Raw genomic sequence first — 17,978 nt, 5'->3', positions numbered from 1 at the left:
TCAGATCCAAAGTCCATAGGGAATGACTGCGATCACTACTGCAGGCTTTGACCACTGCCCTTCAGTTCCCACACTGCTCCTGTAGGGAGGACCAAGGTTTGAGAGGAGAGAAACCTCCTTTCTCTGTGTCTGGAATGGAAAGATCCATGTGCCAAACATGCCTTTAAAAAAGAAAAAGAAGGCAGCCGATTTTCCAGCAATTATTCAGGGAGAGAAGATTTTCACCCCATAAAAAAATCCCCCACACCCCACAGGACTAATGAAAGGCTCCAATTAGTGCCTAATTTAAGTGGTGATGATGGCTGTTATTGTACCAGATTGATTTTTCTTTTTGGTCTTAAAATAGAGCTGCTGTCCCCACTCCAGCCCCTCTCCTGCACTCCAGGGGCTGTTTGTTCTCTGCATTTGATTTGTCAGCTTTGATATGGGTTCCCTTTCAAATCCAATCCTGCACTCCTGGGGCTGCGCAGGCAGCTGTTTCCTCCCAGGTGAAGCAACCTGGGGACTCCTCCAGTACTGGGTTGGGCACAGGTGGCCGTGGGATGTGGCTCATGGCATGGGTGGTTGAAGCAGGACTTCTGAGTTCCAGGCCTCACTTGACCATGTCACAAAAGCCTCAGAAGAGCGACATGCTTCAGGATGCCCAGCCAGAGACACCTGCTTGAAGGCTCTTCTGGACAGAGCCTATATCAGATGTGAGGCCTGCCCAGTGCCTGTCACCAGTAGTATAACTAAGGCAGGGCAACCAGGGCAGTAGACCCAGGTACTGGCCTATGGGGTTGGGGTGGGGAGGGAGAAAAATAACAGCTGCTGTCCCAGCCATGCATCTGTGCTGGCAGCCCCACCAGCCAGGAGTTGCTGCACTGGTACTTCTCTAGGCACCCAGCTGCCTTGTTATGCCTCTGCCTGCTACAAAGGTGCATCATCTCAGGCAGACCCTTTTGGCACTGCCCTGACCCATGTTCACAGAGAGTGAACTAAACAGAGATGGCAGTCCATTCTCAGATCTGGACAGACACTTACAGGCAAGCTTCCTCTGTATTCACCCCAGCCCTGCTTCCAGAGGTGCTGCTGCTCTCAGTGCATTCACATGCAGCCACAGGCAATTAGTGCCTCTGCAAAGCAGGCCCTTGGCTTCCAGACAGACTCTTGTGTGTCTGGGATCAATATATTCCTAGGGTGTGCATATTTCTTTCCATGGGATTAATGTGGGGTATAAAATCCATTGACTCATGCGAAGCATGGACCGGCTTCGCTCTGTTCTTATTAAATATGTATATCCCACATACAGGGCTTACAGATGTTTGTGCAGAAAGCCCCCGTCTGCTGTCTGAGCCTTTATTTTGTGGATATATGTTTGGCCATGTAAAATTGGACTCCTGGCATATTAAATTTTTACTGCTGTAAACCCGAACCCATTACTTTGCTCTACCTCATGCAGCCATAAACCTCAGCACTGCTTTGCTTCCAGAATAACCTGGGCATTTATGTTTCCCAGGAGCTGGTTCATTGGTGTAATGGATGTCTTTCCTCCTTTAATTGCTAAGGTTACTCCGGAGTGGGTGCTCAAGCCCTGGGTTCTGCTGCCAATCATCTCTTCTCCTCTCTGTCTGAAGCAGGCTCATGGTAGAAGAACTCAAAGGAGCTCAGTGTGGCAAGGGGAGGCTTTGAAATGCAGGGTGCCCACTAACACAGCAGAGAGGGAGCAGTTATAAGAGGCAAAGGAGCACACAGTATGGTTGCGAATGCTTCATACGGGAGAGCAAGGTTTCCTTAGACTGAAATAGTAGCGTGGCACGGAGTCTGAAAGACAGCACATTATGGACTCAGTAGTGGGGACCTGGAACTAAGCCCCCGAGGACATTAGACTAGGTCCCAACCATAGATCTCTATTGTTGCATCGGCACTGATACTTCCTGGTCTCTTCAAGGAGGCCCCTTCCCCTTGGCACATCACTGCTGTGGGTGGCTGAGAGTCCAGAAGTGGTGTACTCCCCACTTTGGCCTCCCTGTAACCCCTTGTCTCTTCCTTTGCAGACAAGAAGCTCCCGGCACTCCCAGGGCTCCCAGCCTGGCCTGGCTGACCAAGCCAAACTCTCCTTTGCTTCAGCTGAGTCCCTGGAAACCATGTCTGAAGCTGAGCTGCCCATAGGATTCAACAGGATGAATCGTTTCCGCCAGAGCTTGCCTTTGTCCCGCTCCACCAGCCAGACTAAGTTGCGGTCACCAGGTACCCATGGCTCTGAAATTGATTTAACCCTTGCAACAGGAGCCCCACTTTGCAGAATGTATTAATCAAGCAGTTAAGCTTGCTTTGTGTGATTATGTCTCCCTCTAATGGTTGGCTCAAGTGAATACAACAACCTGCTACTTCTTGTGATTAAAGGAGTAACTCCTTTAGGTGCAGTGATCTCCTTCCTGTTCTTGGGAGGCTGATGAGGCATAGCATCAATGTGTGTGCATACCTACACATACATACAGTTGTGTATATACATGCATGTGCACACAGCATGTGTGTATCTATACATATATTTATACATATATGTACACACACACACACACATACTATAAACATATTTATTTATATATACAGGTAGGAATTTGCAGTGAAGCCTAATCACTATTCCTTACTTTCTGAGTGACATATGCACTAATTGATTTATACACACATACATGATGCATACTTATGTGTGTTTCTATACATAATTATACATGCATGCACACATAATATAAATGTACACATACAAACAGCTCCCCCCCACACACATATGTGCATACACAAATGTAATGTACCATATATATATATGTGTGTGAATGCACACACTTACATACATATACTGTATTGTTCTGATTTTAAATCTTTCTCTCTCTAAGGAACTGTAAAAGTCACACTCAATGTATACTCAGGGTTGACTTATAGTCAGGTTCTCTGTGGTCATGACTTTGCTACTCATAGTATTTGTGTGAATACAGTGAAAATGTCCAGTCAGAAATATTTTCAGTGCAGTTTTCATTTTAGTACTTTTAGTGCCTTTAACCCTTTGGGCCTTGGTTATTAACCTAGTTATTTCGCCTTGGTTATTTGATTCTCCTGTGGGGTTTTGTAAGCGCAATAGCAGTTTGGGGTATTTATATGTAGTTATTGACTAATGCTCAGGGAAATAGCCAGTTTTTCTAAAAACTGAACCTGAAAATATGGGGTTGACTTATATGTGCGCTGTAATTACAGCATGTCGAAACAGACTTGATTAATCGAGTCTGCTGGAACGTGCTAATTAGTGTGCTCCAGCCAGCCTCCGCATCTCATGTATCAGTGTCCCCTCACTTCAAAATGGCAGCAGGGGCACTGTAACCAAAGCTCGTTCAATGAACTTTAGTTAAAGCACCCCTGCCACTATTATGAAGCGCAGGGACACTGATACATGAGACGCTGTAGCACTCTAATTAGAACGACTCTCAGAGCCGCTCTAATTAAAGCACCCCCACCCCCAGAGTGCGTGTAAAAATGCCCTAAGTTATGTAGCTCTTCCCTGGACCCAGCAGTGGCATAGGTTTGGACAGGTACCATGAGGCACAGAGCCTCACCCCTAATCATACAGCACAGCTGGGGCTAGACCCCAGGTCTTCTGACCCCAAGACTGATAGTCTTATCCCTGAGTTAGCAAGTCCATGCCCTCTCTAAGCTGCATTTTCCCTCTTCCCCCTTTCTTCTTGCTCTGTTTCCAGGGGTCCTCTTCCTCCAGTTTGGGGATGAGACACGACGTGTGCATATCACCCATGAGATTAGCAGCATGGACACCCTGCATGCTCTCATCGTCCACATGTTTCCCCAGAAGCTCACAATGGGGATGCTGAAGTCACCCAACACAGCCATCCTGATCAAGGACGAGTCACGCAATGTCTTCTACGAGCTGGAGGATGTCAGGTGAGGGCATGAGGAAAGGAGCACCTAGGCCCCCTGCTTGTGGGGTCTAGGCAGCATTTCTATCCCCAGTTTACTTTGAAATCCAGCTCAGGTTTTCCCCTTGCCCCAGTCAAAGGCTGTACCTGGATCCCAATACAGGTGGGCCCAGAAGTTCCCCAGGCTGCACCAACTGGCATAAGGAAGTTAGTCTGTAAAGGTTCATATCTACCCTGCTTTCTGACAAGGAGCCCCAGCCAGGGTTTCCAGCCAAGCCTATGCCCTGCTAGAACCAGCTGCTGAGTCTTTTTGCCAGCATCTTTCTCCTGTGACAGCTGCCCAGTGAATCCCGGAGCCAGCCTCAATGACATCAGGGAAGCCATGCCAAGGGGAGCATGGAAAACAGCAGGTGAAGCATATGCAGTAATGCATCCACCCTGCAGGCACCCAGGGGAGTGTGCAGTAGGGGTTAGCCCCACTTTATAGACCAGGCTGGATTGGACCTAGTGGCCAACTGGTCTGGCCAGTCTCAGGAACTTCAGGGGAAGCTGAGCTGTCCTGTCCCTTATGCGCAAGCCCAGCCTGTGTAGTCTGTTCTTTCCTGACCCAGGAGCCCCCCAGTGGATGTCCAGACCCAGGGGTTGCATTTGTCCCTTCTTAGCCCATAATTAGAGGTGGGATTGCTGGATGCTAACATGTGGGTTCAGGGCCCAGGACCTGTTGTAGGCACCCATCACTTTTGGGATGCCTGGCTTATGCCTTTGCTTTCTTATTTAGGGATATCCAGGACAGAAGCATTATCAAAATCTACCGGAAAGAGCCTCTTTATGCCTCATTCCCGGGCTCACACATCACCAATGGGGACCTGCGGGTAAGGAGATGGGGCCTTTGTTAGACCTCAGAGTGAACACCTAGCTGCAGTAGAGGGGACATTGCATGCCATTGTTTCAAGCTATCAGCAGACACAGGCAGTCTCTGCCACCTCAGGGAAACTTGGGCCATGGGTTGAAAGTAGTTTTGCACCCAGAAGGTATAGATTATTTTATCTGAAATGAAACCTAGATGTTTGGAATGTGACAATACAGCAGTTCCAAAGAAATGAGGTGGCTTTGGAATCCCTTTATGCCCCAGGTTCTGGCTGTCAGCTGTGAATGACACATGTTGACCAAAGCCATGCCTAGCACAGAAACTGCACTGGTCTTGCTTAGCAGAATGGTTATCTCTGTTCTAGTTATTGGGTGGACTGGACATAGCTCTCAGCATTTCTTATTAACACTTGGGAACAGGGGAAATTGCTGATGCTAGCAAGCATAGACAGAAGCACACAGACACATGCCTGGAGACACGCACAGGCAGACACACAGCTCAGACGCCACAGACACACACTGCCAGTGCACACCAAGAAAGGCACATGCATCCAGAAACACCCCCTGCCCGGAAGCATACGTCCACAGTGGTACACCAGACATACACTCACATGCATGCCAACACCTGCACACAAAAGTGTATGGGGATGCATAGACCCACGTTCATGTCAGCTGCAGGTAGGGTTGGAAAGTGTGAGGGCTGTGATCACGTGGCTTTTGCTTGTGCCAGTGTGGGGAGGTTACTGAGAGAGATTAAGCGACAAAGACCAAGGGGCTGGTAATTGGGTGTGTTTGTGAAAGGAGCTACAGGCTCCCATTTGTCTTCCTTGGCTCTGGTCTGGTCTAGTGCTGCTCTAAGAGAATGGATGGCCAGAGCCCTGGCAGTGGAGTAATAAACATGATAATCAGGGTATTCATCAGAATATACTATGCCCCCAGGAGCAGGGGAGCTGCAGTTTATCAGGGTGGGGGAGGGAAAGGGCTTGCAGCTGATCGGGGTCCATGGGGGTGGAACCCAAATGCAAGGGGGGATTCTTTAGCCCTCTTTCAGGAGGCTGGGTTTTCATGAGGACCCCATGTTCCCATCTCACTCTGGGAAGTGCCTGGATTTGTGTGGCCATCTTGCCCACTGGGGTGGGAGCATTGTACTGAGTTTGCATTGGGATCTGCCTCCCGGCTGACTGCCCCCTCTCTTTGTGTGAGATTCCTCAGACTCAAGTGCTCAGCAAATGGTGCCTGCCTCAGTCTGTGGCTGCATTTCCTGCCTTCACGCTGTATGTGGGGGGTTTATTTGGTTCTGCCTAGACTAGAGCGTGGGTATGTGAAAGTGCTGGCATTTGCAAACAAGCCACTTTCCCCCCACGGGACTCTCTGCCCTTAACCCGCCTCCCCCGTCCTAGTTCACCCATAAGAAGCAGTTGTGTGTGGCTCTGTGTGTGGGTGTGTATGCGCATGTGTATGTGTATGCATGTGCATTTGTCTGCACATGTGCTTATGTGTGTCTGCATATGTACCTGCATCTTAATGGTTGAGGGCAGAAGTGCTCAACCTCTGGTCTGTGGGCCAAATCCAGCCCATGGAGCCATGGCATCTGACCTTTGGGGCTCCCCACAGGTTGAGAAATTTGGCAGCAGGGGAGCAGTGGCAATAAATACCACCACTCTTCCAAGCTGCCAAATTCCCAAGCCCCATGGCTGGATAGGTGCTGAACCATACCCCTTCCCCCAGCATGGCCTAATTGAGGCCCGTCCAAGGCTCATTCCTCTCATACAACTGGGTCACATCCCATCCCTGCACGCAGCTGGATTGGAGCTGAGTTGTGCTCCTTTCTCTCTGTAGGGCCTGGTTGCAGTCAAGCTAACTTCCCTCCCCTGCACGGCTGGATTGGGGTTGAGCTTCCCCCCCGCCCCTGTTCTCCTCTGTGAAGCCATATGGAGCCCCACTGCGTCCTGCTCTGGACTCCAGATCAGGACCACCAGCTGGATGCAGCTTGCAGATGGACTGGGCACTACCCATCTGGCTTGCCTCTAGGCCCCTGCACCCAGTCAGAGGCACCCCTTCTGCCCAACACCTCCTCTGGCTAAGGGTGATAGACAGGAGCTCAGGACATCCACACCTCATGGGGGCTGGTCACATGCAAACAGTGGGCACAGAGCTGGGGAAGGGGAGGGTGGCATTATAGGTTCACAGACACAGTATCCACACACAGCTAGAATCTCTCTACTACCTTAGAAACAGCATCAGCATCCCTGAGTGGGTCTCCAGGCTTGGCTGTAGAAGGCTCCCACCCAACAGTCTCCCAGTGAGTCTCTTGGGCAGTGGAAGTGGGACCCGCCTGCAAGGGGCACTGTGGTCACACTGCTTCTTTCTTTCTCACATCCCCAGAGGGAGATGGTCTACACCTCCAGGGAGTCGTCCCCCACCCGTCGGCTCAACAACATGTCCCCCGCCTCCCACCTCACTTCTGGCTCCCCTCCGCCTGTGCTCCAGTCTTCCTCCCCCTCCAGGTCCCGCATGTCCTACAGTGGGGGGCGCCCACCCTCCTACGCTGGCAGCCCTGTGCACCATGGGGACCGCCTCTCCAACCTGCCACCTGCCCAGGGCGTCTCACCCAGCCCCAGCGCCATCTTGGAGCGTCGGGACGTCAAGCCAGATGAAGACCTGGCCAGCAAGAACATGGTGCTGGTGAAGAACGAGGGGCTGTATGCTGATCCCTACAGCATGGTACACGAGGGCCGGCTCAGCATCACCTCCACCCAGTCCCTGGCCGGCATGGGTGACCCCTTTGCCTACCCTGGGGGCCTGTACAAGCGGGGTTCAGTCCGCTCCCTCAGCACATATTCAGCCGCGGCCCTGCAGACAGAGTTGGAGGACAGCCTATACAAGCCCAACGCTCCCATCTACAGCGACACTTATGGACCCAGCCTAGGTTTCCGCCTGCCTCCATCCTCCCCACAGAAGATGGCCGATGGCCGGCTAGTGGATGTCCAGCAGGGGCAGAGCCCCCATAGCCCTTACTCAGGGCCCCCTAGCCGATCCTCGCCTGTCCGCCAGTCTTTCCGCAAGGATTCCTGCTCCTCTGTATTCATGGAGAGTCCTGTCAGCAAGCCTCGCAACCCCAGCTCCTCAGGGCCTCCGGACCTGTTTCCAGGCCCTGGGGACCGCCCCCTGTCAGGATTCAGCTCCCCTGTGCCCACCAAGGATACAGAGACTAGGTAAGAGGGGCTGGGGGGGAGTGAGGGAGAGAGAAAGGGCTTGAAGCAGCAGCTTCTCAGCAGGGTGGTGGTGAAGGAGCTGAGATGGGCTTGGCATTAATGGCCAGGATATGTCCCTGTCCCATACAGGAATATGGGAGATGGGGAAACTGAGGCAGGGAACCAGGACGGGGGCTTGCCTGAAGGTCACACAGCCGTCCTGGAGCCCAGGAGTTCTGAGCTATGGGAGGGGGCTCTGACCACTAGACCATCCAGCCCTGTGAGTCTGTGACCATCCTCCAGTGATATGGAGGAAGTAGGGCTCCATGGTTAGTGCAGGAGACTTGGGTTCCAGGGCTGCATAGCACTTCCTTACTTTTTGACTTGGGATGGAACAGCTGGTAGGTTACAGGAGTTTGCACCTGAGGGCCCTGAAACCTCTTGCTTTTGGAGGACATCATTGCAATCCGTGCCACATGCCCTGAGCTCACAGCTTCACGGCTGTACAAGACTGCAGGGTGGGAGGCTAAAAAGAGTCTCTCTTCCCCAACCATTTGACCCAAGAGCCAGTGACCCTGTGCTCCAGTGCTACTGGAAGGGGCATAGTCAGGAGGAAAATGGCTGCTATCCTGCTTTACAGGCCTCTCCCTCTGTGCTTGGTCTCTTCAACTCCTCAACACAGGAACAGCCTTAGTGGCTGTTCTCAGGCCAGGAGCTGGGCTGCTGGGGCGGGAGACGCTCATTAAACTGATGTGTGCCATGGAGGAGAGAATATGAGCGTAATGACTTGGAACAGCCAGGGACAGCAGGACAGGGAAAGAGGGAGGGAGGGAGGGAGGAGAAAAACAAAGGAACTGCCTTGGTGGCATCAGGAACACAAATGTCTGGGTTCCAAGCTGTGCCAGGGCCTTCAAATAAGCTCCGTGGCTGCTGCAGCCACCCCCGGTCCTTCCAGAGCCCCCAGGAAGGCCAGGCAAGGCTGGCAGGATGAGGCTTTCAGTGGTGGGCTGAGCACGAGTCTCTCACCCAGACAGCACTTAGGAGGGGCAGGTCCATGGCTAGATCCACCTTGGGGGAGTCCGAGTAAAATCTGTGATGTTGTGAGAGGGGAGGGTGGGGAGGACCCTTGAGACAGGGAGGGAAAGCAAGGCTCAGCTTCTGAGTGGATGTCAGTGGACCCAGATTAAATGACATCATGGGAACTCTGGTGATTTACACTGGAGAAGGCTGGGGCCTGACCCACAGACCCTATAGGAATTCAAGAGGCCAGGGATGGATCTGGAGACAGCATCCTCCTTCAGCATGGTCCAGGACCCCTAGGTCCCTCCCCTCTTAGCCACATGGCAGACATCCAAGACAGGAAGATCCCCTCTGTTGGCTAACACAACCCCCCCCTGCTTTGCAGGGAACGAATGGAGGCCATGGAGAAGCAGATTGCCAGCCTGACGGGGCTGGTGCAGAGTGCGCTGCTTCGGGGCTCCGAGGGCGAGACCCCCAGGTAAGTCACGGCGGAGCAGCAAGATGCTGGGCCCTGCTCTTCTGTGGGGGAGCAGGGGTGACAGGTTCTCACGAAGGCCAGGAGAGCCCCAGTGCCCTGCAGGTGCTTGCCATGAGCTCCATCCCAGCCTGCCCTGCCACAGGGATCCGGGGCTATTTGACAGGAACTCGAGGCTGTTCCGTGGAGGCAGGGGGCAGGGGGGGTTGGCCACACACAGGAAGCCAGAGGTCTTTGAGCCTTACTCCTGCCCTTGCCCCAAGATGGTACCAGAGGAGACCTAACATGTACCATGGATGGGTGGGGCAGCATCCTGAATACAGGGACTGGCAGGGAACAAGGCCTCAGTTCCTGCTGCCTTTGGGGCACCCAGTAGCATAGTGGATGGGCTTGACAGCAGATTGGGGGCAGGTGGGATGCTGGCATGCAGGAACTGAGGACTTGCCATATGGACCAACCCTGAGGTCTGCAAGGTGTTATAACCTCAACCCTGCCTGTTATCAACTACGTTACAGGAAGGTGCAAAGCTCCCTCCAGAGAATAGCTGTGGAATTGCCCAACAGCTGGGGCATGCCCTTCCTAATGCCTCATGAATTTGTGACTAGTTCAGGCCCAAGGGCACCGAAGGACTTAAGGATCTTTCCGTGCGCTGTGTATTGCTGCAGCATGAGTCCTCCTTGTCCTCTGTGGCCTCACTTGGTCCCTGCCCAGCTCTGGGCTGCCAGGCTGTCTTGGAGCAGCTCATAGCCCCCAGTAGGCTGGATCCCCAGTGTGCCCACCTCCAGCAGCACAGCAGGGCATTGCTGCAGCTGCAGATAGAATTGGCCCCTACTTCATCACCCCTGTGTGCTGCCAGCCTGGTATTTCACATCCTCAGTGCCAGCAAAAGCCCCCCCGCCCCCAGGTGATATACCGGTGAAGGGAGGGAGGGAAAGCTTCCTCCAGCATCTCCATTGGGTCATAGCTAAGGATGGGGAGGGGATGGCATTGTCAGGGAGGACCCCAGCACGACCCCAGCCCATCTCATCCCTCTCCAGGCATCTCCTCTCCTGCTTGAGGTTCAGCCTGGTAGCTCCTGCCCTTTCCCAGCTCTCCTGTCCCCTGTGCTGCGGTGGCTTCGGGGCTGGAGATGCCTGTTCTGCACTCACCGAGTACCCCTCTTCTCCTCGTCACAGTGAGAAGATGGAAGCTGCCAATGGAGGGACACCCCCAGCAGCACGTAAGTGATCGGGTGGGAGTGACAGGGGCAGTCTTGAGTTGCTCATGGAGGCACCTTGGGTCCTTGTTGGCTGTGTTGTGCCATGAGCCCCTTCCCTTCTAGGGCTTGCAGAGGGTACTTATAGCTGTCCTTGGCATAGCTAGATCCCAGGGTCTTGTGTCAGAGGGATTTCAGGCTCCAGTCCATAGGGCTGTTTGGGAGAGGCCTCAAGGAGGTTCCCATGGTACAATCTTCCCTAATTCTGTGCCAAGGGCATTTCCTGACTATCCCCACCAAGGAGCATAGGCATTTCCAGCCCAGCACCTGCCCTCCCCTATCCCCCTTCCTGGAGCCACTGGGGTTCCTTACCCCTGTGGGGAATCACCTAAGGAGCAGCTGTACTTGGAGGGTCTCCTGGGTATTTGGTTTCTTGGTACTGTGGCTGGGTCAGTGCCAGATGCTGGGTGGGAGAGTGAGACTCTGGATACCAGAACCACTCCTTTTTAGACCAAAGCCATGCTGATTTTTTAGGGTTGGGAGGCAGAAGCAAGTTCTTTAGAAAGAAGAACAGCAAGGTTTGCCAAAATAATTGTCCTTCCCAGGAGGGTGACTGCTACGAATGGGGCCAGGGCCATGGATACATTGCAGGCCTAGAAGACAATAGAGACTGAGAAGAACCTGTTATGTGCATATAGGTCTTCTCCCCCATAGGGACCCAATGCACTGTGCACATATCAGCATGGGTGGAAGTGCTCTGGACAGAGAGAGAGGGGCATGGAGGGGGGCACTGGAGAATCTATCTGATGGAACTTCCTGCTGGCTTTCTCACTCTCAGCCCCCAGTCGGAGCAATGTGGGCACCCCAGTGCCTGCCCCACCACCCCCTTCCACCACTAGCACACCAGCGGGGCAGCCCACAGCCATCACTCGCCTGCACATGCAGCTGCACCTCCACGACCTGCAGCAGAATGCCAGCGACCTCCGCAACCAGTTGCAGCAGCTGAAGAAATTGCAGGTAGGGGGTGCCTACTGGTATCCCACCCCAGACCAGATCTCCTGGCTCTCCTCTGGGCATATCCAGCTGAGAGGTCCCACTCACCCTGGTGTCCTGCCCTGAAAAGGACTTGGTTATCATTGAGCTCTGTGTCCCGTGGACCAGGCAGAGGAGCTAAAGTGAATGTGGGCTGGAGGAGAAGGTACCCTATAAGTACCCCATAGAAATCCCCACCCCCTAGGGGACAGCTTGCTCTCCAGGTATCAGCCTCTTAGCTGAAATTACCAGCACTGCACCCCCTTCAGAGCTGGAACAACCCTCCAGCAGTCACCACACAGACCTCCCATAGCCCCAGCCCCGACCAGGGCTGGATGTGAACAGACACCATAGCAGCAGATATCTTGCTGCTCCATGGAGCATCTCCATGCAGTGAACAATGAAGTCCCTTTCCCTGTCCTTTCTGCCATTGAACATCTGACTTTGGCCCAGCCCCTGTGTTCAAGGCGTTATTTGTTTGAGGCTGGATTGGCTATGTCTTGGCTGAAATTTGAGATCCAGGCTAACAAATGCCCATCCTCCCATACCCATGGCATGCCCCCAACCCCACTCTTCCTCCCCTGCCATCGTGTATCCCCATCCACAGCTTCTCTTACTGTCCAGCCCTTCCTGGTGATGGTAGCAAGCCTGGCAGCAGTGAGAGGCCAGATGGCAGCTCCACCACTAAGCCAAGGAGCTCAGGTCCAGGCCCAGCATGGCGCTGGGCTTTTCTTGGACTTGCTCAGCTCCAAAGATAATTAGCAGTGACAAGTTGGTGGGGAGCAGCAGAGATGGGGGAAGGGGGAAAGTCTGGCCAAGCCTACAAGGGCCTGTCTCTATTTGCCTTTTAGGCAAGCTCCCTCAGATCCAGAAACCACTTGGGTCACACCCCCTCATAAAGCTGGGATGAGAACCCAGGTGTTCTGACTCCTGGTACTCTGCTCTGACTGCTGGCTCCTGCAACATGCAGGATGCCTTGCCCTGCCTCTGTGCTGGTCTTGACATTCCCAGCAGGCTGGATGCTCATGCCCATGGGTGGAGCTAAGATTTTGAAAAGGCAGGGATGCAGATGGTGTGGCCCATCAGCACATGAAACAGCACATTTTTCTCCAGTTAAGGAGAAACTAGAAGCTTTACAAATATTCTAGGGGTCTAGTACTATATTATTATGTTTACAATCGAAGAAAAAGTAGATATATTTATTGGAATGTGCACTAATTTGCTAGATTATATATAAAGTTTAAAAAAACACAACACACCAGGAAAAAAAAAGTCCAGTGAGTCAAAAGATATTATGTCATTAGGCCTGTTGTCATTATAATTAAATGCATGTGTCTGTCAGATCCATAAAACAAAATCTAGCCTTCCTGAGCATCTTGACAAAGCCTCCAATACTTCAGTGTCAATCATTTCTACACCTGAATTAACTTTACCACACCTGAGTTAAGGGTTTTAGGGAGATCTAAAAACAGTCTGCAGGGCTGGGAAATAGAGATATTAGCAGGAATGGCTACCAGACAGCTAAATTGCAGAAGAAAGGAGAGTTTGAATCGTGGAACATCAGGACTATTACAGAGGAGAGAGGGTCATTAACACCTGCAGAGTAAAGAGAGATCAGCAGGCATGGGGTGGGGGGAGGGGGAGGACAATGAGCCATGAAGTCAATTGATCCTCTCAGCACTGCCAGAATAGAAATGCTGCTGCCCTTCCCAGGCAGTGGTTTTGATGTTTAGGCAGAGCAGGAATTAAAGGAGTGTGCAACTGCACCAATGCACCCCCCCTGGATCTGCCTGTGTTCATGCTTCCCTCTCTCCTTTTCCCCTTCCCTCCCCTGCTCTGCAGCTGCAGAACCAGGAGACAGTGAAGACAATGCTGCGGAGGACGGAGACGGAGATCAGCGTGCGAGTGACAGACACCATGCGCAAGCACGAGGACCCACTGCAGCGCCAGCGCACTCTGGTAGAGGAGGAGCGACTACGCTATCTCAATGAGGAGGAGCTCATCACCCAGCAGCTGAAGTGAGGGGGGCTGGGGTCCGTCTGTCCCAGAGCTGGAAGAGGGCTCCCTGCCTTGTAGAGACACCACTACTCTTATCCCCCTCTAGTTCCTTGCCCCTGCCCCCTGTGACTGAGCAGGGATGGGAATGAAAAGCTGAGGGCCAAGTCCCTGACTGGAGTAAGTCACTGTTGCTGCATTGAATTAAATGGGCAGCACACTCAGCAGGTGTACATCAGCCCTGTCCAACTGCACACAGCAAGCCAGGTTCCCAGCTGGTGTAAATTGACACTGCTCAATAGAAGGTGAGACTCCAACCAGTAGAAATGAGCCCAACTCTGCTGACATCAGTGGTGGAGCCCCAGCACCCTCCGCCTGCAGGCATGAACCAGCCAGTTTAGGTCCAATGGGAGGATAGGACATGGGCTCTCATCTTCTGCACTGGTGCGTGGTTCTGGATTGCTGCATGAGCTGTTACCAGACCTTGCATGTGCAACCCTGAAACCTTCACACCAGCTGTGCAAAGATGCCCTTTTGCACGTACATCAAGACCCAGTCCCAGCTACTCTCCAGTAAGGCAGATATGCAGTGGTACCCAGGTGCCCCTCACCTGCCCAGTGTCCCCAACCCAGAGAAGAGGGGGCCTGACCTCCCTGCCACCTATGTTTGCAGTGACTTGGAGAAGTCCGTGGAGCGGATCCAGAAAGACCTGGCTCACAATCACCGGCTCATCCCTGTGCAGGAGCTGGAGGAGAAGGCCCTGGTGCTGAAGCAGCTGGGGGAGACACTGACAGAACTGAAGGGTGAGAGGGGCAGTGGGGAGGAGATAGAACCAAGAGGGAGCCTGGGGGTGCCCAGATGTGCCTGGGATTGGTGTGGAGAGGGGAGGGAAACCTTACACACTCTGAAAACACACTCATGTGCACTGCTCCCTAGGATGTGTGCAGAGGGAGCAAGATTTGCTCTCAAGTGCAGTGAGGCATTAGTTTATGTTCTGAGCACTGCAGGAGTGTGTATGCTGTGTGTGGCCTGCGTTTGCAGGTATTCAGATTATATGTCTCCTTCCTGTTTGCATGTGGTCAGGGTCATGTGGTGTCTGCATGTTTGAATGGCATGTTGCCTGCATGTTCTCATGTGTTTGTATGGATTCTGGTTGCATGCTTGCGTGTGTTTGGTTTTTATTGTCTGTGTGTTCCTGTAGTTGGGGTTGCATGGTGCATGTAGGTTTGTCTGTATTCAGTTTACATGTTTCAAACATGACTGTGTGTAGCTGTTTGTATGTGTTGCATGTTCCCAGCATGTTTGCATGGATATGGTTTGCATATTGTCTGTGTATTTGTGTGTGTTTGCATGTATTTTGGTATGTTTCCTGTGTGTTTTCATATATTTGAGTTTGTTGTCCAGCATGTTTGCATGTGCATTCATATCCTTTAGGTCACGTTTTCAACATGTTTGCACGTATTGGGTTACAGGTTGCATGAGCGTTGTGTGCATTTGCATGTAGTCTGGTTATACATTTTTTGTATGTTTGCCTGTGTTTGCATATATTTGGGTTCCATGTTTCCAACATGTTTGCATGTATTTGTGGTGTCTGTTGCTTGCATGGGTTCTGATTGCATGTTCCTCATGTGGCTGCATGTAGCCACGTTACACATTGCTCACGCACCTTTTTTTTAATTAAAATATATTTCTATATATAGAGAGAGAGTTATATTTATACATCCTCTATCATAAGCTTTCCATCACACATCCTAAAAACACATTAAGAAACCCATGCTTCCCATTACAATAAACGCACCCACTCCCCTGGACCTCTGTGCACCCACTCTCCACCCTCACCTACCCAAATCACAGTCCTTTAGTCCAAACCCCAATTTGTGGTTTACATTCTCAGTTCATTCACTGTCCTTGTTGCTGTTGTTGTCTCTGTCACTTCTGCTGCTGCTGATCCTGTTGTAGTCCTTCTTGCTGTTTCTAGGTCCAGTTGCATCTCTGTCCTCTTTGTTCTCTGCTCATTCTTCCATGTGTCCAGGCTACATGTGGCCTGTGTACTGCCTGCAGTCCGGTTGCATGTGCATGCTGCCAATATGTTTGTGGCTTTCCCACATGATGCTGAGCACAGCCGTGTCCTTGGTTGCTCTGCTCGCTGTCAGATTGAGTTTGAGAGACTCTGCCCAAGTGAATTTGACAGCTCGCAGGTTGCTCATAGCCTCAGCTTCCTCCTCCCCCATGGGGCTGTGCCTGGAGGCACCTCCTCCCTCACACTGTATATTTTATTTTGCTGTTCCCTGCAATCTCCCATTGCTGAGCTAAACACCTCCCCCCCGTCCAGCCAGCAGACGCCCTGCGCCTCAACTGAAAGTGGCAGAGGGCCTACTTCCTAGCGCCAGGCCAGATGGGAAGTGATGGTGCAGCAAGAGCTGTGGAGATGTGAAGGCAGGACAAGGCAGGCAGAGTGGAAGTGTGGGGACTCCCCCAGGGCATGGGAGCATCTGAGCATCCCTGTGGCCTCTAGAGTCTAGAGCAGCGGTTCTTAACCTTTTTTGTACCAGCACCCACTTGTAAACATCAGTGGCCAGTTCTGACCAGCTGTCCCCCATGCCCAGGTCCCAGTGCCCCAGTGTGTAGGGCAGTGGGGGGGCATACAAGGCAGAGAGTCTCTGGCAGGCTGGAACTCTGACAGCCTGCAAGGGAAAAGCCACGGTTTCCCACATTTTTCTCATTTTTAAGTTTGTTGATCCGTTTTTCCAACCCTTTCATATATTCTTGTGACCTGCTTTTGGGTTGCAACCCACGGGTTGAGAAACACTGGTCTAGACGACTCAGGGAGAGCCACCCCTGCCCAGCAGACACAGCTGCCAGTCTGATGGGGGGCAGTAGAAGAAGCATAGGGCTTAGAGCCAGGAGCCCCCAATGACTCACTGCACATCCTTGGTTTAGGGCAGTTTCCCAGGTAAAAGTTTGAACCCCAAATGATGGTACGGTCTTGTGAGGGCCAGGCCAGGGGCCCTCATATGCCAGGCTGTGGGTGGGGAAGGATGAAAGGGGGGGGCCAGCAGAGGTGGGGAGAGACAGGGAGCAGGTTTAGGCAATGAGGCACGGAGGGAGCCTTTTTTCTGCAAAACTGAAGGACTGGCACTAACCGCTGGAGCCAAAGAGCTCATCCCAGGGGGCACTGCTGCTGGGTAGTGTGGGAACAGGGTGCTGCATGTATGCTATGTGCCTGAGGTCAAGTCTGAGTGTGTGAGGGGCTGGAGAGTCTGTGACAGGCTGTGTGTGCCAATTGAAGGAGCAAGGGGAAGACTGTTGTGCCAACATGGTGGGGCAGTGTGGACACTGGCTGTGTACACCCATGGACTAGTGATGCAGCAAGCACCGTGCTGTTTGTGAGCTGCTTTGTCTGCAATCACAAAGGGACCATCTCTTAGGAAGGGCAGGAGAGCTTCCCCTATGCTCTGCCAGCAGTGCCAGGCAGGACTGGCCCACAAGCCTGGGGAGACAGGAGCTTCTCTTTTTCCCCAGGATCTAGTGGGGGCTCAGTCTGGACACTCCCTTCCTGGCCTCACTGCTGCCCTGGCTTTGCCTTAACCCTGCTTGTTTCAACCCACGCCCCTTCCCACAGCTCAGTTCCCCAGCCTGCAAAGTAAGATGCGTGTGGTGCTGCGAGTGGAGGTGGAAGCTGTGAAATTCCTCAAGGAAGAGCCCAACCGCCTGGATGGACTGCTGAAACGCTGCAAGACTGTGACAGATACCCTGGCCCAGATCCGCAGGTGAGCCCCTCCCAACCCAGGCCTGCAAGGCAATATCCCCACCTTTCCCCATTATCATGCCCTGCCACCTGATCCATCTGTCCTTCCCTCCCAGGGGCAGGTCAGAGCCCCTGCTGCTGGCCTCCTCTCCCTGAGCAGGTGGAGTCCTAGTCCCCCTCTGCCAGCAAGGCTGTTCTTGATCATCTTATGCAGAAAACTGCTCTGATGCCTAAAAGGAGACCCTATCACCATTCATAAAACTGTTCTACCTTCCTCCTCTCATGTCCCTCCTTAATGCCTTCCTGTGGCACAGTGCCTACCAACCATGAGTCAGCTGGTGGGCTGAGAGCCCCAGTGTCACCCCAGTCAGAGCCAAACTACTGTTACGTTGTGCTCCCCGCCTTGAGGGCCCCCGGTGCCTGGTGTTGTATATAACCTGTTGTTCCTCTGTGTTCTGTCTTGGTCAGTATAATTTCATAGATTTCATAGATTTCATAGACATTAGGGCTGGAAGGGACCTCAGGAGATCATCGAGTCCAGCCCCCTGCCCAA

The 17,978-nt window shown here is 52.7% G+C and overlaps 1 protein-coding gene across 1 annotated transcript in view; it reads left to right on the top strand.

Annotated features, from left to right (window-relative positions):
* SRCIN1 (SRC kinase signaling inhibitor 1) overlaps nt 1-17,978 on the top strand; it is a 200,067-nt gene that overhangs the window by 157,952 nt on the left and 24,137 nt on the right. The window contains exons 4-13 of the mRNA XM_019550251.1: nt 2,037-2,229; nt 3,726-3,924; nt 4,678-4,771; nt 7,152-7,981; nt 9,366-9,458; nt 10,631-10,674; nt 11,489-11,667; nt 13,525-13,700; nt 14,350-14,480; nt 17,300-17,447. Coding sequence (XP_019405796.1) covers nt 2,037-2,229; nt 3,726-3,924; nt 4,678-4,771; nt 7,152-7,981; nt 9,366-9,458; nt 10,631-10,674; nt 11,489-11,667; nt 13,525-13,700; nt 14,350-14,480; nt 17,300-17,447 — 2,087 coding nt within the window. The remainder of the gene's footprint in view (nt 1-2,036; nt 2,230-3,725; nt 3,925-4,677; nt 4,772-7,151; nt 7,982-9,365; nt 9,459-10,630; nt 10,675-11,488; nt 11,668-13,524; nt 13,701-14,349; nt 14,481-17,299; nt 17,448-17,978) is intronic.

This window comes from Crocodylus porosus, unplaced genomic scaffold (genome assembly GCF_001723895.1).
Source record: "Crocodylus porosus isolate Cpor-Errol unplaced genomic scaffold, CroPor_comp1, whole genome shotgun sequence".
In the NCBI taxonomy this organism is placed as follows: Eukaryota; Metazoa; Chordata; order Crocodylia; family Crocodylidae; genus Crocodylus; species Crocodylus porosus.
This window is presented reverse-complemented; position numbering and strand designations above follow the sequence as displayed.